The sequence below is a fragment of the Ornithorhynchus anatinus genome, chromosome 17 (assembly GCF_004115215.2).
Source record: "Ornithorhynchus anatinus isolate Pmale09 chromosome 17, mOrnAna1.pri.v4, whole genome shotgun sequence".
Lineage (NCBI taxonomy): Eukaryota > Metazoa > Chordata > Mammalia > Monotremata > Ornithorhynchidae > Ornithorhynchus > Ornithorhynchus anatinus.
Window position 1 is genome coordinate 8,282,851 of NC_041744.1, and position 22,531 is coordinate 8,305,381.

General features: G+C 44.9%; 1 protein-coding gene and 1 long non-coding RNA gene across 4 annotated transcripts in view; one reads left to right on the plus strand and one right to left on the minus strand.

Moving 5' to 3' along the window:
• Positions 1–64: 64 nt before the first annotated feature.
• Positions 65–21,341, plus strand: LOC114817872. The gene is made up of 3 exons (XR_003765732.2): positions 65–272; positions 5,724–5,771; positions 20,905–21,341. It is a non-coding gene; the product is annotated as an uncharacterized LOC114817872 (long non-coding RNA).
• The window catches only part of EFCAB5 (EF-hand calcium binding domain 5), a 74,769-nt gene continuing 55,756 nt past the window's right edge, over positions 3,519–22,531 (minus strand). For all 3 annotated transcript variants that reach the window (XM_007672561.4, XM_007672562.3, XM_007672560.3), the window contains 9 exons: positions 17,484–17,773; positions 16,183–16,352; positions 14,906–15,137; positions 13,111–13,263; positions 11,763–11,866; positions 10,131–10,384; positions 9,064–9,293; positions 8,838–8,934; positions 3,519–3,908 (listed from right to left, as the gene is read on the minus strand). In XM_007672561.4, coding sequence (XP_007670751.2) covers positions 3,802–3,908; positions 8,838–8,934; positions 9,064–9,293; positions 10,131–10,384; positions 11,763–11,866; positions 13,111–13,263; positions 14,906–15,137; positions 16,183–16,352; positions 17,484–17,773 — 1,637 coding nt within the window. In that variant the 3' untranslated portion in view covers positions 3,519–3,801. The remainder of the gene's footprint in view (positions 3,909–8,837; positions 8,935–9,063; positions 9,294–10,130; positions 10,385–11,762; positions 11,867–13,110; positions 13,264–14,905; positions 15,138–16,182; positions 16,353–17,483; positions 17,774–22,531) is intronic.

A 22,531-nucleotide genomic window follows, 5' to 3' on the forward strand; every position in this document is an offset into this window, starting at 1 on the left:
TTCTCCACCCCGCCTTCCTTCTCCCTCCCCTCGCATCCTCACCACCTCCTCCTCCTGCTTTGGACCCTTGATGGCGGCCCTCCCTGAAAACGAGGACTCTAAATTTCAACATCAAAACGACCTTGTGAGGAAAAGGAAAAAAAAAAAAAGAAATTGACGAAAGTGCCGATGAAGCGTTTTACCCGGAGGTGTGAGCGCATGCGCACTGCGCCTGGGGAAAGCAAGCCGACGTCTGGGCGATGCTTTGCTTGGGCTACGAAAATCATCATCATGTTGGTATTTGTTAATAATAATAATAATGTTGGTATTTGTTAAGTGCTTACTACGTGAAGAGCACTTTTCTAAGTGCTGGGGGAGATACAGGGGAATCGGGTTGTCCCACATGGGGCTCACACTTCATCCCCATTTTACAGATGAGGTCACTGAGGCCCAGAGAAGTGAAGTGACTTGCCCAAGGTCACACAGCTGACAGGTGGCAGAGCCGGGATTCGAACCCATGACCCCTGACTCCCAAGCCCGGGCTCTTTGCACTGAGCCACGCTGCTTAAGCGCTTATTGTGTGCCGAGCACTGTTCTAAGCGCTGGGGAAGATCCAGGGTAATCAGGTTGTCCCACGTGAGGCTCACAGTTAATCCCGGCTCTGCCACTTGTCAGCTGTGTGACTGTGGACAAGGCACTTCACTTCTCTGTGCCTCAGTTACCTCATCTGTGAAATGGGGGTTAACTTTGAGACCCACGTGGGACAACCTCATTCCCCTCTATCTCCCCCAGCGCTTAGAACAGTGCTCTGCACATAGCGCTTAACAAATACCAGTATTATTATTATTAATCCCCGTTTTACAGATGAGGGAACTGAGGGCCAGAGAAATGAAGTGACTTGCCCACAGTCACCCAGCTGACAAGGGGCAGAGTCGGGACTGGAAGCCATGACCTCTGACTCCCAAGCCCGGGCTCTTTCCGCTGAGCCATGTTGCTTCTCAGCCATCATCATCATAATGTTGGTATTTGTTAAGCGCTTACTATGTGCCGAGCACAGTTCTAAGCGCTGGGGAGATACAGAGTCATCAGGTTGTCCCATGGAAGGCTCGCAGTCTTAATCCCCATTTTACAAATGAGGCACAGAGAAGTTAAATGACTTGTCCAGGGTCACACAGCAGACACATGGCACAGCTGGGATTAGAACGCAGGTCCTTCTGACTCCCAGGCTCATGCTTTACCATATTGTACCATACTAAGCTAATTGCCTGCTGAGTGATTTTTGAAAAGTCATTTAACTTTGCTGTGTTTCTATTGCATCTTCTGTGTAATGGAAATTAGACTGTGTGCTCCCTGTGGGTAGGGAATGTTGGATTGTTATTGTTTATTGTTGCACTGTACTTTCCCAAATGCTTAGTAGAGTACTCTGCGCATAGTAAGTGGTTAATAAATGCAGTTGAATGAATAAATACCTGTTCTTCCTCCCCCTTATATTGGAAGTCCCATTTGGGACAGGCACCATGTCTGACGTGATTATTCTGAATTTAGCAGGGTGCTTGGCACCAGAGTGAAAGCACTTAACAATTACCAAGATTATCCTATTATGATTACATTTTGGGGGAGTTTACAGTAGTCCTACATAGGGTTCACCCTCTTAATCCCCATTTTACAGATGAGGGAACTGAGGCCCAAAGAAGTGACTTGCCCAAGGTCACACAGCAGGAAAGTGGCAGAACCGGGATCAGAACCCAGGTCCTCCTGATGCTCAGGCGTGTTTTCTATCCACTAAGCCATCCTGCTTTTTGTTCTTGTGTCTTTGTGGATGTCTCCTAATTGGCTTGCTATCTATTGACTGCTCCTTAGGTGTGCTAGTGCTGGTGGAGCAAAAGGGTTGGGAGGATGGCAATAACTCATGGCAGGCTAGAAACTCATGCCAGGCATTGTCAAAAGCCAGTGCAGCATTTCAGCAAAGGACTGTTTATGTGGAAAGGCACTGAAGGGTCTTCAGCTGTGCATGGGTTATCCCACAGCTGGCTAAAATCTCAATGCCAGAAGCAACATCTTCAACCACGGGGGCAGCGATAATATTATTAAAATAATTAATGTGGGCTTGGTTGTCCCCCTCACTTCTCCAAAGGAAGGGAATATTGTCATAACTTCTCTGGAAGTACCACCACCATACCAAGTACAATACTCTGCCCAACTTGATTATTAATAAACGTGGTGAGACTGATCTAGCCAATAAATTAATTATTCATTAGCAGTGAAATATTTCCAAATAAATGCCCAATCATATTCATTCAATTTGGTTTTTCGCTTTTTTACTTCCAAGCAAATTAAATGAGTAATGATGCAATTTCCACTAATATGGATTTGGCCCTTTGTGAGAAATATAGGAAGTATTAAATTGGATGGTATCCAGTGAAGAGTTCTGTGACTTTCCCTAGGGAATGGTAGAAACGAGCCCTCTGCTATATCCTACTTTTACCACATAAATAATAATAATCATAATAATGGGATCTGCTAAGTGCTTACTACATCAAGCACTGTACTAAGCGCTGGGGTAGATACAAGATAATCGTGTCCCACATGGGGCTCACACCCTAAGGAGGAGAAGAGGTATTGAATCTCCATTCTGCTGATGAGGGAATTGAGGGAACAGAGAAGTTAAGCGACTTGCCCAAGGTCACACAGTAGCCAAGTGGCAGAGCATGATTAGAACCCAGGTCCTCCTACTCCCAGGCCCGAGCTCCCTCTAAGCCACGCTGCTCCATTAAAAGTTCTTTGTATTCACAGTGGGATGCTTTGGGAACATGCTCCCAAGTGACCCGAGTTTGTGGTTATCAGTTTAATATCGTTAAGAACATTATTCCTAGAAACGTTGCCGCAAATGACCTGAAGAGGCTGCTCCCAAATATGAAACAGACTTGCAGGTTAGAACCAGGCATCAGATAACCAGAGAGCTCAGGGCTGGTAATAACTTTGCCGTCTTATCAGACAAGGTTAAAAAGGAACCTCCAATCTCAAATTATAAAATATTTGGCAGACATCACATTTTGTCAACTAAATAAAGAAAAAGAAGTTTAATTTCCCAAAATTTTATTAAAAAATAAACCCCACCATCAGATACATTATTGCAAAGATGGAATCGCTGAAAAGAGCAGTAAAGTTTGTTGTAATCACAAGCTTTAAGCAAATAAAGAGTCGGTGCCATCTTTGAACTCGAGAGGTTTTTCCCACAATAAAGGTGTTTTCTTTTCATTATGACAGGGGCACCACATTTTTCAACAAGGCTTTCAGTGAAAAATGGTTTGAAAAGTGGTTACAGGGGAAGTGGATTTTCCCAAAATTAGAAGTTTTCCAACCCATTTCCTTGCGGCCATCTTACTGCCTGTTATATTTTAGAGGTAGAAATTTCAGGGTTTTTTGTTTTGTTTTTTTTCCTGAAGATCCCAAGGTCTATCTTTTCCCTTTACCACTTATAGAAAGAAATCAATTCTCCCCAGCAATCAGGGTCACTAGACTCATGGAATCCAGAAAGGTTCAGATAAAGAAGTCACTTTTTATTGAAATTAGAAATTCTCAAGACTTGATCCTTTCCTTACATGCACAGTTGGTTTAATAAGGTGCTGAAAGTGTGTTTGGGGCTAGAAAAGGAACCCTCCGCTCCAGTTAGAAGCACATATCAACAAGAGATGTAAAACCGAATACGATCCAAAAAAAATCCTGCATAAAGTGACATTAAAATCAGTTTAGCAAACCTCCTAACTTTTTGACACTCAAGGAGGGAGTCTGCCTGGGTGACAAAGGTGACCTGAACGTGGATTAAAGCTTCTTCTTGAGCTCTAACAGAGTCAGACAAGTAAGTGTCCAGTTGTAGAGGTACTCGATCAGGATGGAACCACATCTCCTGACCGATCTTCTATGGATTCCTGCATGAAAATACTACAGTTCAGAATGGGCCACTTACCTTTTTATTGTAGTTCAACAAATCATATTTACTGAGTGCATTCTGTGTGCAGAGCTTGGGAGAATACAATAGAACAGAGTTGGCGGATGCGTTCCTGCCCGAGAGGAGCTTACCGTCTAGAGGGGTAGACATAAATATAAATTATGAATATGCACACAAGTGTTGAGAATAAAGGGTGCAAATCCAAATGTGAGGGCCTCGCAGAAGGGAGTGGGAAAAGAGGAAGTGAGGGCTTAGTCAGGGAAATGCACTGAGTTCCCACAGACTGGTGAAAAAGTGTGAATTTAAAACCAGCAAAAAGTCTTCGTTTTTAGAAAATAACTGCTCTGTTAATATCATTTTATTCATTATTAATCTTCCCCAATCACCCTTTGGAAAAAGTAATTTTCTAACTTCCCTAAGCAACAGAGAACTGAAAGCCACTCATCAAAGCTTCATCACCATCTGCCGCTTTTATTTGGTGCCGACTGTGTGCAGAGTACTAGTCTCAGTTCTGCTAAAACACATTTTCAGTAAGTATTTTGGCTAGAACGCAATGGCAGAAATAGGGAGCGTTCTTAATGAGCCTGTCTCAACAAATCATGCTGCAGTGTTGGAAGAAACAACTGTACGCAGCCTAGAATGCAATGAGTCCATCAACAAATTTTTCTTAAAGCAGGTTAAGTGAGGACCCACCTGTTGCCAAACTGGGCTTATTAAGTACTTGGGGACAGGTAACGATTCCTGCCCTGGAGCAGCTGACAGTTTTATGAGGGAGGCAGGTAGGCCCAAGTTGCCAAGTATTCAGACAGTGAACAGGAAATGAACAGAGTGAGATGAAAATGAGCAATTCATTAAAAAGCAAACCCATACTTAGGAGTGCTAAGGTGGCTTACAAGGTAGTGTGACAAAAAGTGGAGGATTAGAGCTAATTAGTAGAGCCAAAAAAGTCAAAGGCAACTTTTTTAAGAGGGCTTTGAAGGGGGAAAGGGATATGGTTTGGTGGAGCTGGAGGGGAATGGTGGGGGGGCAGGGAAGGGTACTCCAGGAAAGAGGAAGGGTGCAAGTATGCATAATAATGTTGGTATTTGTTAAGTGTTTACTATGTGCCAAGCACTGTTCTAAGCACTGGGGTAGATTTGGGGTAATCAGGTTGTCCTACATGAGCCTTAGTACAGTGCTCTGCACATAGTAAGCGCTCAATAAATACTATTGAATTGAATGAATGAGCCTCACAGTCTTAATCCCCATTTTACAGATGAGGTACCTGAGGCACAGAGAAGTTAAATGACTTGCCCAAAGTCACACAGCTGACAGGTGGCAGAGCTGACATTAGAACCCATGACCTCTGACTCCTGAGCCCGTGCTCCTTCCACTGAGCCACGCTGCTTCTCTCTAAGACAGAATTGTGATGGGGCAGACTTACCGAGGCAATGCCTGCCACTTTTCCCTGTTGAAGTGTAGTTGGGGGCACTGATCAAGAAGACTCTGATTTTTACTAATGTCTGTCTACCCCTCTAGACTGCAAGCTCACTGTGGGCAGGGAATGTGTCTACCAACTCTGTCATATTGTACTCTCCCAAGCACTTAGTACAGGGCTCTGCACACAGTAAGCACTCCATAAAATACAATTGATTGACTGCTCAAGAATCCTCTCTTCCCATCTTCATTCACACCATCACCGCCTTCTGGTAAAGCCATAACTCTTAGCTAAGCGGAGGCAAAGAAAGAAAGGATCTGTGCCCCTATCATATCCTCCTCCTTTCATTCTCAAATGTGCAATTTTTTCCCCTGACAGGACAGCCAGAGACTCTACGGCTAAATTCTTTAACCCTGCATACCTACAGTAAGTATCTCAACTAGGAGCTTCTGAGCACAGCCATACTTAGCAGTGATTTCCAAATCTTTCTTCCTAGGCTCACTAAATGATGGTACAGGGACTAGAGTCGATGGCCTGGAAGTTGTCTAATTTAAGCCCTGCATTTCTCTCAGGTGAAAAGCATTCCAATCCACTGTTGCTAGGTCAACTATCTGCACATAAAGTTGAGTTTTGTAATCCCTACTAAATCTTGCTCAACTTCCTTACCCACTCCCCTGCTGAATGAAATCAACGAGTTATACCAAAAGTTCTCCCTACCCACCCCTTTTTAACCTACCCTTCCCAAATCCCCATTGATAGCCGGGCTCTGTTCAAGCCTCACACAGGATCCTAATTAGCTCATCCAAATGAATGCCCTATTTACTGCTATTATTACACGCCTCAGCTGTCTCACAGGTGATGGAGGAAATCACTGTGGCTCTGTCTCTCTCACTACCAGTGTGGTGCAACGGTGTGGCCTAGTGGAAGGATCATGAGTGTCAGAGAACCTGGGGTCTAATTCCAGCCCTGCCACTTGTCTGCTGTGTGATTTTGGGTAAGTCGCAACTTCTCTGGGCCTTAGTTTCCTCATCTGAAAAATGGGGATTCAATCCTATGTCCACTGTGAATCCATGTGGACAGGGAGTAGTTGTTGAACCTGATTATCTTGAATCTACCACAGTGTTTAGTACATAGTGCTTGGTACATCTTAGGGGCTTAAGTACTATTAATAATAATAATTGTTTCTATTATCCCGTTTCTGCTTTCCTGGGTTATTTTTACTGGGAACAGGAGTCCCTCCCTATTTCCCCTCTTATCTACCTCTGAAGGCAACTTCAGAGGCGGATTGATGTGCTCACAACCATCACTAATGACTCCCATAATGAAGCAGCTGGTGGCTTTTATTTGTGCTCTGGGGAGCCTAACTGAGCATTAGTGGCACCTTGCGATGGAGAGATGACAGATCCAGGGTATTTTTCATGTTGCTTCTGGCTACAGCGGCAGCAAGCAGATGGCAGTCTCATTTTCCAGTGACTTGTTTGCATTTCATCCCTTAGTAACTCATTTCCAAACAGATAAAAACACCCTCTTTAGTTGTTTTTTTCTACTACCTGATAGAGAGTCGATTGTATTTCTGTTTGAATATGCAAAGAAATCAAAATCACTGTAGAGGACTTTTATAGACCAATACCTCCTGGGGCATTTTTTTTTTACAACCTAGTTTATATGTTTCCGTTTAATCAAAATCTCAATTACTCCAGGCAACAGTTATCCTGGGATGTAGTTTGTTTGAGCAGGACTTTTTGAATTAAAAATGCAGTCTGTGGCAGATTCCAGTTCTTCCAACAGATGAACCACTTCTAATTCTTTGGGAATAAAAAGTGATGTTGGGAAAATTGGGCTAATCAAAAAGGACGGAAAGTTTGATCCCTCTTCTGGCCTAGCTAAGTTCAGTGGTATTTGTCCTCTGCTCTCAGGAACTTTCTGGATATAACAGCCATGGAGTTCCTGTTGTACTTATGGTGTGAAAAATGGGGCTTTTTCCAGTTCATATAGTATGCTGATTCCTAAAGGGGTCACACTAACACCCCTGAGTTTTTCCAACAGCTGTTGGGCAACAGATGCTGCTGGGGAACTACAAAAAGGAACGAAAGCCTCTCTAAAAAGAGTTTTGCTTCTGGAAAAGCTTTTTTCTTGCTTTTCTGTAGGCTGGAGCACACATCCCTATCATGATTGCTCAAAATTTAATTGTCATTAATTTAGCCCTCCCTCCATGCAGCCACAGTGAAAGAAAGCTGCCCCATGTCCATGTGCCTGCCGGCAACCAAAAGAGAAGGAGAAGGGCAAAATTGCATATGGACAATGGAGCCACCCAGGAACTCCAAATACTCCTTCAAGTCTCTGACACGGGGAGAGACTATAGGCAAGCTGCCTGCCGCTTGGTGGTACACCCCACTAGCAAGCAAATGTCTCCATCTACATGGCTGCCTTAATGTTTAGAATATGTGTGATTAAATTCACATTATTTTGCTTCACCCAAAATATATCATGGCTGCCATTCAGCCAGTACTTGATTGTTTTTGGTTTGTTCATCATGGATTTCTCTATTCTCTTGTGTTTTGTTTTTTTTCCTCGTCTCATACTTTTTTAGCTATTGTATTTTTATCCTTCTTTGTCTACTGCCTCCCCTCCATTAGATTAAAAGCAGGGATCATGTCTTTTACTTCTTGCGTATGTATCCTGAGTGTCTAGTTCAGTGCTCTCTATCCAGTAAGGGATTAATAAATATTGCTGATGATAATGACATAAAGCCCTTCATCTCCTAATAAGGAAAACGTGCTAAGGAAATAAATGCAGCCCATAGTACTTCCCAGGCCTCCAATTAATGGGAACATATGTAGAGCCATCAGACTACTACTATTGAGCAGTGTGGTCTAGTGGAAAGGGCACGGGCCTGGGAATCAGAGGACCTGGGTACTAATTCTTATATCAGAAACCCAAAGAAGAGTACCAGAAGTTCCCCGGCCTCCAGGGAGAGTCCCTGAACCAGGTCCAGTCCAAAAATCCCCCCAGGGAATCTCAGCTCAGTGCAAGTCCCTTGAGAATATCTCATGCTGTTCCAAACCCCCGGAAGTAGTTCAAGGGGGCCCCGATGTACCACAGGATTCATTGGTGCCAACCTGGGCTGGCAGAATAGGTTGCCTGTTTGCTGAGATTTTACTGCATGGCTACTGAGTTTACCTTGGGCTGTGAAAAATACCTGGATCTGGGAGGGGATTCATATGGTAGCCGGCGGGGCCTGGGGTCTAATCCCAGTTCTGACACATGCCTGCTGTGTGATCCTGGGTAAATCAGTTAACTTCTCTGTACCTCCAGTTCCTGCCCACGAATTGGGGATTAAATATTCTGTTCTTCCATGTGGGCCAGCGCCTGTATCCAAACTGATTATCTTGTATCTACTCTTGGGCTTTGATGCTTGACCCAGAGTAACAGCTTAATAAATACCATTATTATGTTTTCCCCCTGGCTACTGACTGAGCAATTATGTCTTACCTTGGACATATTTAGCAATGAGATCAGGTTGAACTTGCACACTGCTATCCGTCGGATCAAAACTGCAAACCATTCTGATCAAATCACCATTGACTTTCTACCAATGGAGAGCAAAACAATGGTTATGGGGCAGCTGGCCCTGGCCAATACACTCAACCAATCAATCGATAGTATTTACTGAGCGCTTACCCTGGGCAGCGACTCTGCTCCCAGGTCTCCAGCTCACCTGTCTACACTGATCCCAGCTCTTGAGTTCCTCTGACTCAGCCCACTCTGGATGAAGGAGCAGCAGGACTCCCCTTAAGATGTTGTGCATCCTGCGGGGAGGGGTTTTGTAGTCTTTCAACTGTGCAGAGGCCTGGGGGTCAAGTTTCTGGATACACGCCTGAAGTTCCAGCAGCATGAAGCGGTAGAAGAGGATCCCTGCCCGCTTGACTTCCCCTGCACGTTCAATCTCTGGAACCAGAGCAAGGCATCACCATCATCGATCAATCGTACTTCCTGAGTGCTTACTGAGTGCAGAGCACTGTACTAAGCGCTTGGGAGAATACAATATAACAGGGTTGGTCATGGCTCAGTGGAAAGAGCACGGGTTTTGGCGTCAGAGGTCATGGGTTTGAATCCCGGCTCTGCCACTTGTCAGCTGTGTGACCGTGGGCAAGTCACTTCATTTCTCTGTGCCTCAGTTACCTCATCTGTAAAATGGGGATTAAGACTGTGAGCTCCACGTGGGACAACCTGATTCCCCTGTGTCTACCCCAGTGCTTAGAACAGTGCTCTGCACATAGTAAGCGCTTAACAAATACCAACATTATTATTCCCTTCCCTCCCTACTAACGAGTTTACAATCTAGATGGGGAGGCAGTCATTAACATAAATAAACAAGGAGCTTACAGTCTAGAGGGGGAGAAGACATTAACATAAATTAGGGATATGTACATAAGTGCTGTGGGGCTGAGGGTGCAAATCTAAGTGCAACAGCAGCATTTACTAAGCAGTTCTTAGTTGCACAGCACCGGACAAGAGGCTTGGGAACATAAAAAGCCCTCAAAGAGTTTACAATCTAATGAGGAAGATGAGTGGATGGAAATTGCCAAATATACAAGAGTAAAAGAGGAAGAGAAAAATACAAACGATATAAACAAAAGTAAGTGGGCAGTGATGGAGAGTCATGCCCTGGATGGGGGCTATTAGTCACAGGCATCTCAGAGGACTGCTTGCGCCCCTTCTGTGATCTCGAGCTTGAGCCATCCACCACTGAACGTATCGGACCTGGCCTTGTAGCAACGATACCTAAAACGTAGCTTTTGTCTGTTTCCCCTGAGAACTCCTTCAGGATCTCGTAACAGGCAGCTTGGACGATCTTCAGCATTTTCTGTAGTTCTCTTAACTCCTTGGATGGTAGCAAGCTGCTGTGGCCAGTGTTGATGTCAAATACCCATAGCGCCCGGCCAGATGTCTCCCGAAGGGGAAAGGCTATGTGGTGCTCCCCGAAGGCAAGGGTGACAATGACTTCTGAAGAGTCTCCGCACTTAAAGAGGTAATCCCTGAAACAACACAGGACAGTGAAAGTGTGAAAGCCACGGGCCTTTATGAACCATTCCACATAGACAGCTGGCTGTGAGAAGGTTAGTATCCTAAAGGGAATACATGAATTGCTTCCTTCTTTCTCTAGACTGCAAGTTCGTTGTGGGCAGAGGATGTATCTACCAAACCTGTTGTATTGTACTCCCCCAAGAGCTTAGTACAGTGGTCTGCACACAGTAAGCACTCACTAAATATGATCGATTGATTTCTTTATTTAAACACATGCAAACAACCCCAGAGACTCTCTTTCTCTCTTGCTTTACCCACCCCCCTGCACACACACATGCATTCCTTCCTTCCAAAAAGAGGGAAATTTGTTTATTTGTGAGATGTGCTGGCAAGAGTCAATTGTTAAAAGAGAGAACTTTGGTGAATATGTCCTTCCTAGCAAATCTCTCTTCTGTGAGTCTTAAGCTTTGAAGGAATGGCAGTTCAGTCCGTGCTCTTTCCTTTCTTGCTAAGCTATTACAGTATCTTTTATTACACTGTACTATGTGCCAGGCTTTATACTAAAACCATGATTGGAACCCAGGTCCTTCTGACTACCAGGCCTGTGCTCTATTCACTTTTTAAGCTCTATTCACTTAAGGTTCAGACGAGATGAAAGGAAGACAGGCCTTTAGGTTTAGGAACTACTGTTGACCATGCACCTCCTTCCTGACTCTCACTACAAGTAGAGTTTCAACGAGGAACTGGAAAAGTGGACCGATTGGAATTGCTCCTTCGGCAAAAACTATGCCACAGGTATGAAACGATCCTTGAGTGTTTCCCTAATTTAGTGGTATTCTTTGGGTTCCACAGAAAACAGCTCTACAAAGTAGACAAAGGCTGTATCTGAACTTGGGCTTTATCTGTATCTGAACTAAGTCCCAAGTCTCTTGTTGTTAAGCAGCCAGGAGGGAAACACAGTAGAGAAGCAGAATGACCTAATGGATAGAGCGCAGGCCTGGGAGTCGGAAGGGCCTGGGTTCTAATCCTGACTCCTCCCCTTGTCTGCTGTGACCTTGGGCAAGTCATTTAACTCCTCTGTGCCTCAGTTACCTTGTCTGCAAAATGGGATTAAGACCGGGAGCCCCATGAGGGACAAGGATTGTTGTCCAATCTGATTATTTTGTGTCTACCGCTGTGCTTAGTACAGTGCCTGGTACATAGTAAGCACTTAACAAATACCAATTAAAAAAAAAAAGAAAAATGCCATCCTATGAGGAGTGAGTTGTGGAGGCTGTGCTCTGAATGACTAATGACTGGCACATGTAGCTCCTTTCAGATGTTGCAAGCCTATTTGGGGAAAAGAAATATCAATGCTCCAGTGGGATGAGGGAGGAGACTGTCACATACCTGAAGAAGTTTTCCTTTCTGCAGAGGACAGCATGAGAGGTGTGGATTTCTGTTTGTCCTGTGGGGTCTGTCATCATTATTTTGCGTAAAATATAGTCTGAGATCTGGAAATAGGGGAGAAAGACTTCACTATGGCGAGGAATGACTGGTCCTTCAAAATTCTTCAGAGCTTTGAGGAGAGGGGCAGGGAATGTCTCAGAGATAAGGGAAACATGCTAAACATTTGACATAGGCCTTGTTGATTTATGCAGTGTGATTTAGGGATGACTTCTAATCTTTTTGTTTTCATTCCATATATGTATATATAAAAACAAACTTCAGGTTATTTCCCACGAGCTAATTTTCCTCTCCAAAAAAAAAAATACATTTTTGACCTGGGGCCATGGTGTCCATTTTTGTGAAATTCCACTTAAAGTTAGCAGGAGGAATGCATCCAAGGCCAGAAGGACCAATTTATAGAGCAAAAACAATGAGAACATAAGCAGCCTCATATAACTGGTGATTTTCAAGAGTCTATTCAGCCCAGTATTCTGTCTCTGACAGTGACTTTGAGGTAGCAGTAAAGCAGCAGCTGGAATAATAGTAATGGCAGTGGTAATTTCTATTAGGGACCCTCAAGGTGAAAAGCACTGTTCTAAATGCTAAATACAGAGAGAGAATTATACATGGTTCCTGGCCCATCAGAGCTCACAGTCTAAGAATAACGAGGAGTCCAACAGGTTGAATGGGGAAAGAGGATCCCGAGGGATTTCTCGGTGCGGCTGCCCAGGCTGCTTACAATCAAGGCTTTCCGACATTTTAAAATTTGTGGCACTTGCTGCTGCTGCTAGAGTCCCTGCTGTTGCAGGGAAGATTAGAAGCACAGACCCAGACCGGCACTCAATAAATACGACTGAATGAAGAAATACACAGTCAGGTTCAATAAATATGACTGAACTAATAGACTGCTCCTAGAGAGCATGGATGAAAAGATCTGGTTCCTTAGTTTAACCTGATCACACGCAAAAGCTCCCTGCCACCATATATCTACAAAAAGCAACACTCTGTGTTCATTCAATAGTATTTATTGAGCGCTTACTATGTGCAGAGCACTGTACTAAGCGCTTGGGATGAACAAGTCGGCAACAGATAGAGACAGTCCCTGCCGTTTGACAGGCTTACAGTCTAATCGGGGGAGACGGATAGACAAGAACAATGGCAATAAATAGAGTCAAGGGGAAGAACATCTCGTAAAAACAATGGCAACTAAATAGAATCAAGGCAATGTACAATTCATTAACAAAATAAATAGGGTAACGAAAATATATACAGTTGAGCTGGGGGTGAAAACAGCTGAACGCTTGCCTACCTCACCCAAGGTGGGCTCCGTCAGGTAGGTGGTTATGCTCTTGATAGAGGGGGCTCGGTTACGGAGCCAGTCAGTAGCAGTGACAACAACATGCAGGATATGTTCCCGAGCGTGGACGTGGTGGTAGGTGATGCTGAATGCTCTGGAAACACCCTGTGGGGACAGAGGCAAAAACTGACACTTTTCAGAGTAATAAATAATCAATGTCATTGGTGCCCACTTCACAGGGGCAACGGGGGTGACTCTTCCCACAGCTTTTAAACCAAAATTGTTCATTCCAGGTCTCTGACAAGACTCGGAAATTTCCAATCAGGGCTGAAAAGACCCCAAACGGTGTCTTTCTAGACCTATTAGCGAGCGCTTTGAAGCCTGTCTCCTCCCGGTCTTCATTCCCACCTCCCCAGATCTGTTCCCCCCCACTTTCTGCTTCCATGTGCACAATGAAAATTTGGCTTCTATTAGCAAAGCCCTGGTTGAAACGACGTGCTCTCAAAGAGAAAGCAGAAGACCTGCTTTCTCCACCAGGGTTCAAAGATTGGTCCCCAAATCCCGGATCAGCCACCTATCAGCTGTGTGACTTTAATAATAATAATAATAATAATGTTGGTATTTGTTAAGCGCTTACTATGTGCCGAGCACTGTTCTAAGCGCTGGGGTAGACATAGGGGAATCAGGTTGTCCCACGTGGGGCTCACAGTCTTAATCCCCATTTTACAGATGAGGGAACTGAGGCCCAGAGAAGTTAAGTGACTTGCCCACAGTCACACAGCCGACAAGTGGCAGAGCTGGGATTCGAACTCATGAGCCCTGACTCCAAAGCCCGTGCTCTTTCCACTGAGCCACGCTGCAAGTCACAGCGTGGCTCAGTGGAAAGAGCCCGGGCTTGGGAGTCAGAGTTCATGGGTTCGAATCCCGGCTCTGCCACTTGTCAGCTGTGTGACTGTGGGCAAGTCACTTAACTTCTCTGTGCCTCAGTGACCTCATCTGGAAAATGGGGATCAAGACTGTGAGCCTCACGTGGGACAATCTGATTACCCTGTATCTACCCCAGCGCTTAGAACAGTGCTCTGCACATAGTAAGGGCTTAACAAATACCAACATTATTATTAACTTCTCTGGGCCTCAGTTACCCCATCTGTAAAATGGGGATTGACTGTGAGCCCACGTGGGACAACCTGATCACCTTGTATCCTCCCCAGCGCTTAGAACAGTGCTTTTCACATAGTAAGAGCTTAACAAATGTCATTATTATTATTACTATTATCAATAATAATAATAAAATGAGAGCTTGTGGAAGGGAGGGTGATGATGTCTAACAGAGCTGGCTTGTGGTGCCCCCTGCTGGTGATAGAGTAGAGCCGCACCCAGGTGATATTAACCATTTTACAGATTGGGACTTTCAGAGACCAGGGACGCTAGTTGGGTAGGTTGGCAAGTAATAATAATAATAATGTTGGTATTTGTTAAGCGCTTACTATGTGCAGAGCACTGTTCTAAGCGCTGGGGTAGATACAGGGTAATCAGGTTGTCCCACGTGAGGGTCACAGTTAATCCCCATTTTACATATGAGGTAACTGAGGCACAGAAAAGTGAAGTGACTTGCCCACAGTCACACGGCTGACAAATGGCAGAACGCGATTCGAACCCATGACCTATGACTCCCAAGCCCGGGCTCTTTCCACTGAGCCACGCTGCTTCTCTAACCCCGACCCTCCAGGTAAGGGATGACCTGGGGTGCAGACTTTGAAGTCAGCCCTGCCCCAGGAGCTATGCTACAGATGGCCATTCCACCTACCTGGTAGAAGCTGATCTCATGGGTTTGGAAGATACTTTGCGCCTGGTAGTGTGTGCGTAGTGTGTCGACCGCCAGGACCCCAAAAGCCCTTCGGTGGGAATCCTGTAGCGGTACCACCAGGAGTGAGCCATTCTGTTCTTCCTCTGGGTGGCTGTCATGCCAGAAGTGGACGTTCCCATGGTAATGAACTTCGGGTACGTGGATGGGGGTCCCCTGATCTACTACTGCAAAGCTGGGTTGGAAAAAAACAACAATGGAGACAAGGAGTACAGGAAGGGGATGTTGGGTGAAACCAAGGAAGGGAACTTTGCGTGAAATCATACTCCAAATACATAGTCAGTGCAATTGGACCGCAGAGAAAAGAATTTATATATGAGAACTTAACTTCTCTGTGCCTCAGCTTTCTCAACTGTAAAATGGGGATTCATATTAGAGAAGCAGCGTGGCTCAGTGGAAAGAGCATGGGCTTTGGAGTCAGAGGTCATGAGTTCGAATCCCAGCTCTGCCACTTGTCAGTTGTGTGACTGTGGGCAAGTCACTTAACTTCTCTGTGCCTCAGTTCCCTCATCTGTAAAATGGGGATGAAGACTGTGAGCCCCACGTGGGACAACCTGATTCCCCTGTGTCTACCCCAGTGCTTAGAACAGTGCTCTGCACATAGTAAGTGCTTAACAAATACCAGCATTATTATTATTATTGTGAGCCTCATGTGGGTCATGGACTGTGTCCTACCTAAATAGCTTATATCTACCCCAGGGCTTAGTTCAGTACCTAGCACAAGTAAGTGCTTAACAAATACTGTTGGGAAACCCCCAAAACGACCTGAAATAATTAAGGGTTGAAAAAGTTCAATTTAGGAGGAGAGATTGAAAAAGTGAAACCTGGATAGCTCAATGACTGGAAAAGTTTGGTAAATGACATCAACAGATTTTCATGTTTAAGGTTTGACAGTGATGATGCCAACTTGGACACTCAACTACATAATTTTGTTAAATGGTCACATGTTACCCCTAGACTTCTGCCCCGGAGTCTAGGCTTTGAGGGGGTATTTCCCAAAGGAAGACTAGGAGTTTGGGGTACCATCTCCCGAAGATGTGGAATCCCATCATGAAAATGGGTAACCAGGCAACCTGTGATGAACTTATCCAGGAACCAGGGTCAGGGGCCAGAGGTGACGAATGAGGTTTTCCTCTGGCTCAAACATCTAGGATTTGGCGGAACACCTCAAGGTGGGCATTATTTAAGCAGAGAGGAGAGGTTGTCTTGGGGTCTCTCACCTGATTCCTTTCATGTCTCGGTAAAGCACCTTGTTCAAGACGAATGGGGCATCATCTAGAGTGCAAGCCACGTTCCTCAGAAGGACGTCCCCTCGCTCAGGGAGCAACAGGTTCTGTTCCAGGAGAGCGATGTGGGCACTGATCTTCTTATTTCCATGGATGTCTGCATCCTACAGTCAAATGTTTCCCATTATGCCCCAGGCACTAGCTTCTGCCCACAGTACCGTTCCTCGATCACATGACCCTTCCAAACCAAGATGCTGCTTTTGCTCCCCTGGCATTCCTGAATTTCTTGGTTCCCAGTGATGACTTTCTAGGCTGTCCTTGAAATATTCTATGAGGTAAGTATGGGAAAGGGATTATTAGCTCAGGGTCTCTCTGCACTAACTCAGAAGCTTCAGGAAGGGTTCTGATTGACCAATATACTGTTCAAATCTCTCCTGAAAGTTTTCACTGCAGGGAGGTGGGGACAAGAGAGGGTTTATCATATTAGGGCATCAACCACTAACATTCCTTGAGCATAGACAGGGAGCAGGACTCTGATCAAGGTATCCGATTACATGGATATGATGTTCAAGATATGAAGTTCAATACCCGTTCTCCCTCCTACTTAGACTGTGAGCCCCATATGGGACCTGATTATCTTGTATCTACTCCAGCACATAGTAAGTGCTTAACAAAAGTCACAATCATTTATCATTTGTTAAGCACTTACTATGTGCCAAGCACTGTTCTAAGCACTGGGGTAGATAAAAGGTAATCAGGTTGTCCCACATTGGGTTTACGGTCTTAATCCCCACTTTACAGATGAGGTTACCGAGGCACAGAGAAGTTAAGTGATTTAGCTGGGATTAGAACCGACAACCTCTGACTCCCAAACCCGTGCTCTTTCCAATAAGCCACCATTAATAGTATGGTGTATTGGATAGAGCACAGGCCTAGGAGTCAGAAGGTCATGGGTTCTAATCCCAGCTCCGCCACTAGTCTGCTGTGTAACTTGGGCAAGTCTCTTCTCTGTGCCTCAGTTTCCTCATCTGTAAAATGGGGATTGAGACTGTGAGCCCCGTGTGAGACAGGGACCATCTCCATCATGATTTGCTTGTAACCACCCCAGCGGTTAGTACAGTGTCTGGAACATAGTAAACGCTTAACAAGTACCACAATTATTATTACTATTTGCAGCAGTGACAGATAACTTTTCAACAAACAAATGTTGTTGCCTATGCCTAAGAGGGTTGGACCCCCACACACACCAAAAATAGGGTCCCACTCCCTCCCACAGGCCCCAGTGGAGCACAGACCTGGGCAAGCGCCTTAAAGATCTCTTTGTACACCGGCTCGAGGTTCATGCCACTGGTCTCAGCTGCATGGCGGACCTGATGGAGCCACTTGCGTCTGGCTGATCCCCGCAGTTGCTCCCTGTGGCTCCTCTCCAAGCTGGCTGACAGGAACTCCACCATGTTGTCCATTACTTCATCTTCATTGCCAGGGAGCTCGGCCACGATCATTTCGATGTAGTTCTGAAACAGCTTCTGAGAGAGCCGGATCTCTTGGCCAGGGTGTGGCTTTGGTAATAAAATGTGGAGCTTGGCTAAGATATGGCAGAGAAAGAAAATCAAGTGTTTGCATTCATGTGGAGGAGGGTCCAATCTTTTCCAAGTGGGAGGAGTCCAGAGCAGATCTTCAAGTAAGGTTTTCCCGATTATTTTTCCAACTCCCTGAGCCACATCCACCCAAACGCTACCAATAGCACTTATGTGTATATATATTTCATTTCATTATATTTCAATATATTTCTTCCAATTCTACAGCTTGTAAATATTTTTATGTGCTTCTCACCCCCAAACCAAACCTGATCAGCCTCATTGCTGATCTCCCTATCTCAGCTTCTCCCTCTCCAATCCCTACTTCACTCTGTACACTTCCTGCACACCTATCTCCACTCCTCAAAAACCTCCATTGGTTGTTCATTCCTGTCCCCATCAAAGCAGATACCGCTGACCATTGGCTTTGAAACAGTCCACTCTTCTCCCACAAGACTCCAGCTCCCACTCTTTGTTCCTCCCAAGCCAACCCACTCTCTGTGCTTCATTCTCCTCACTCCCACCTCTGACTTCTGGCTCATGCCCTCCTTACTCCTGGTTCTTCCTCCTCTTTTATATCCCTTAGACCACAGCTCTCCCCATCTTCAAAGCCCTTCTGGGATTGTATGTCCTCCAAGAGGCCTTCTGCACTCAGATCTGTTCCCTTTAAGCAGTTGATATTTACCCCACCCTCAGCTTCACAGCACCTATGTACATATCCATAATTTATTTACATTAATGTCTATTTCCCCTTCTAGACTGTAAACTTGCTATGGGCAGGGAACATATCTATCACCTCTCTTGTTCTGTATTCTTCCTAGTGCGTAGCACAATACTCTACATAGAGTAAATGCTTAATAAATACCATTGATTATTCTCCAACTCTCACTTCAGCCTCTCAGCGCTCACAAGCACTTAAATTACCACAACTGTCTATAGCATTTATGTACATACCTTGTATACTGTATTTTTGTATTGTATTTGTTATACACCCACTGTGTGCCAGGCACTATACTAAATGTTAAGGTAAACGTAAGATAATTGGGTTGGACACAGCCCCGTCCCGCCTAGGGCTCACAGTATTAACCCCTATTTTACAGGTGACGTAACTGAGAGAAATTAAGTTACTTGCTCAAAGTCACACAACAGAAAAGGGGCAGAGCTGAGATTAGGACCCCGGTCCTCTGACTCCCGGGACCATGCCCTTTCCACTAGGCCATGCTGCTTCTCTTTCTTCCCCTATTCATTTTTTTAATGTCTGTCTCCCATTCTATACACTCTTTGAGGGCTGGGACTGTTTCTTCTAACTCTTTTGTTCTCTCCCAAGTTGCTTAGAATAGGAAGTGCTCAAAAAATGCTAATGATTGATTAGTTAGTGTGAATTCTTTGTGGACAGGGAATGTGTCTCATGCTTCTGTTGAACTTTCCCAAGAACTGAGTACAGTGCATTGCATTCAGCAGGTAAGTAGTGGAGCTGGGATTAGAACCTAGATCCTTCTGGTTCCCAGGCCCATGCTCTATCCCTTGGGCCACACCGCTTCTCTATTCCAACTTCCTGAATTTGGCTAGGCTTCCAGTGTGTTCCAGCTAAAGCACATCCAGGTTTAATGTCTTGCCAAAACTGGCACAAAGGATAAGCACCACTCATCAGTCCTCACATCCCTGAGAAACGGCAAGTTGACAGTCAGAACATAGTGTCATGGTAACCAGTTGTCCTGACTCTAGATTCCTTCTTTTATAGACTCTTGTTCTCTTTGTCTTTCAAAATAGTTGGCGTTCTTAATGTTTGAGATTCCTGGAATTGACTGGTGAGCTAGGCCACCAAGGTAACTCTTTTAGGGGAATCAGATATTGGAAAGTGACTCTGATAATGCTTTGTCCTCTGGGGAATAGTATTCATTCGTTCAATTGTATTTATTGAGCGCTTACTATGGGCAGAACACTGTACTAAGCGCTTGGGAGAGTACAATACAACAATAAACAGACACATCCCCTGCCCACAATGAGCTTATAGTCATAAGTTGTATCTGCATAGCCATTAGGATGAAGCTGCAATTTTAGAAATTTACCAGGAGATTAGGCAGTCTATAATTGAATTCTCCCCAGGTTTTGTGTACTGCATGCTGGTCCCCTTTTTACCCACTCATTTCAGTTTGAGGATTAGGTTTTTGTTTTTTAAATGGAATTTGTTAAGTACTTGCTATGTTCCAGGCATTGGGCTGAGTGCTGGGGTAGATACAAGATAATCAGGTTGGGCATAGCTCATGTCTCACATGGGGCTCACAGTCTTATCCCCATTTTATAGATGAGGTCACCAAGGCACAGGGAAATGAAGCAACTTGCCCAAAAAAACCCAGCAGACAAGTGGAGAAGCTGGGATTAGAATTCAGGTCCTCTGACTTCCAGGCCACGCTCTTTCCATTAGGCCATGCTGCTTCCTCTATTAGGTTTATGTAGGTTGATTTATTTGAGGGAAAGAGAAAGGAAAGAAATGCTGAGAGCACAGAATGCTTCCCTGCCTTTGGAAATTTCCTGAAAAGCTGTCTCTGGGACTTTCCCCACCACTTGCAGAGTTTTGTTGCAATAACATTTCATCTCAGTCTTTGGCTTCCCTTTTTCCAGGGGACAGGTAGTGGGGAGGGACGTTTGAGGATTTTCTGAGTGGTCACTTCATAGTACAGCACTCTGCATATAGAAAACACCCCCAAAATCCCACTGATTGATTGACTGACTGATTGATCATTATAAGATCTGGCCTTTTCACTGTCTCCTTTTGACATCTGTGAACAGCTCAGTCATGCTTCTCTCTGGTCTCAGCTGCCGCAGCTCCAAAATCTCTTTCACGGCCCGCACATCTCAGCTATAAACTCACAAGGGGGTGCTCTAGCCCAAGTTTTGATTTTCTTTTCTGCTTTCTGTCCATAATGTGGATAATTTATTCTCACACCTCTCTTCTCCTTCCTTATTTTCCACCTTCCTCATTTTCCACCTTCCTTCCACTACTCATTTCCTTCCCTCACCTGAATTTTCTACTGACCCTCTTTTGAAATCTACTGCTAAGCCATCATGTGGTTAAGAGATGCCTGCAAGATGCTTTGACGTCACATCTATCCACTGACCTGGTTTCTATTTTCCCAAGACAGACATGACTAAGGAAAGGACGACAGCTGTTAAAAAAGACTTCTGGCACATGGGGAAGTGGAGCCAGGAGTCTCGCTCCGGGGGTCTGTCTGAAGGATATCTGCAAGGAATGGAAGTGGAGCCGAACCCTGTCCACCTGCTCGTCTCTCCGGGGCTGCATTTCTAAAATGCAAAAGTTGCAGTCTCTAGAGCCAGTAGAACATATTTCATTAGATGATTCAAGGGGAAGCAGTTCTGGTGACAGAAGTCATCAGGCTAAATCGGAACAAATTCAAGGAGGCTCGAGCTTCAGAGAAACTATGTACTAATTCCAGCTCCCCTGAGTTACTGACCTACACTCCCTGTGCCTGCTTCTTCCCCTGCAAAATCAATCGATCATATTTATTGAGCACTTACTATTTGCAGAGCACTGTACTAAGTGCTTGGGAGAGTACAATACAGCAGAATTAGCACATACGTTCCCTGTCCATAACGAGTCTCCTCCACTAGACTGTAGCTAAAATTACTTATTTATTCAAATTAAAGTCTACCTCCCCCTCTAGAATGTAAGTTCGATGTGGACAGGGAATGTGTCTGCTAATTCTATTGTAATATACTGTCCCGAGCACTTAGCACAATGCTCTGCACATAGTAAGTGCTCAATAAATATGATCGATTGAATGAATGAGCTTACAGTCCGGATGGGAAGACAGACATTGATATTAATAAGTAATTTATAATATATAATTTTTAGATGTATACATAAGTGCTGTGGGGTTGGGGATGTGAAATGGGAATAGCGGGCCTGATCTATCACACAGAATTAGTTATGAGGCACCACTAAGGAAATGACCAGAGATGTCTCTGCATGTAAAAAAGGGCTCTGGATATAATACACTCCATACTCCGGGACCTGTCCTGGAAACCAAGGAAGTCTGAATGTAATAGGTTTTTCGGTTTCTTTGTTGTTTGAGTTCCTGGATCTCTGGGAAGTGGCACACCTGCACAGCCTTCTCAACCAGATTGGAGGCAAGATGGTTGATTCCCGAAGGACCGTGTGTCCCTGCCATGGTGGACTGCAAAGCTGCCAGGAGAAGCTTCATAGATTAGTGGATAGAGCACAGGCCTGGGAGTCTGAAGGTCCTGGGTTCTAAACCCAGCTCTGCCACTGGTCTGCTGGGTGACCTTGAGCAAGTCACTTAACTTCCCTGGGCCTCAGTTACCTCATCTGTGAAAAGGGGATTAAGTCTGTGAGCCCTATGGGGAACAGGGACTTTGTCCAACCCAATTATCTTATATCAACTCCAGTACTTAGTACAGTGCCTGGCACGTAGTAAGCGCTTAACAAACACCATAGTTATTATTAGGAGACAACAGCAATAGTAGGATGGGGGCCGGCAGTGGGGGCCGAAGATGCACACCCTGTTGACACCCACGGAGCTGTGGTAACTCCCCTGTGGCAGGGGAAGACTGTAAACTTGTTGTGGGCAGGGATCAGATTATCTTGTACCTAGCCCAGCACTCACCCAATGTGTTGGCCTACACCTAATAAGTACCATAATCATCATCAAAATAACCCATTCTCGGTCTAAGGGAAGGAGGATGACACAGCAGTCTCCGGTTCCCTGCGCAATCCAGACTCTGTC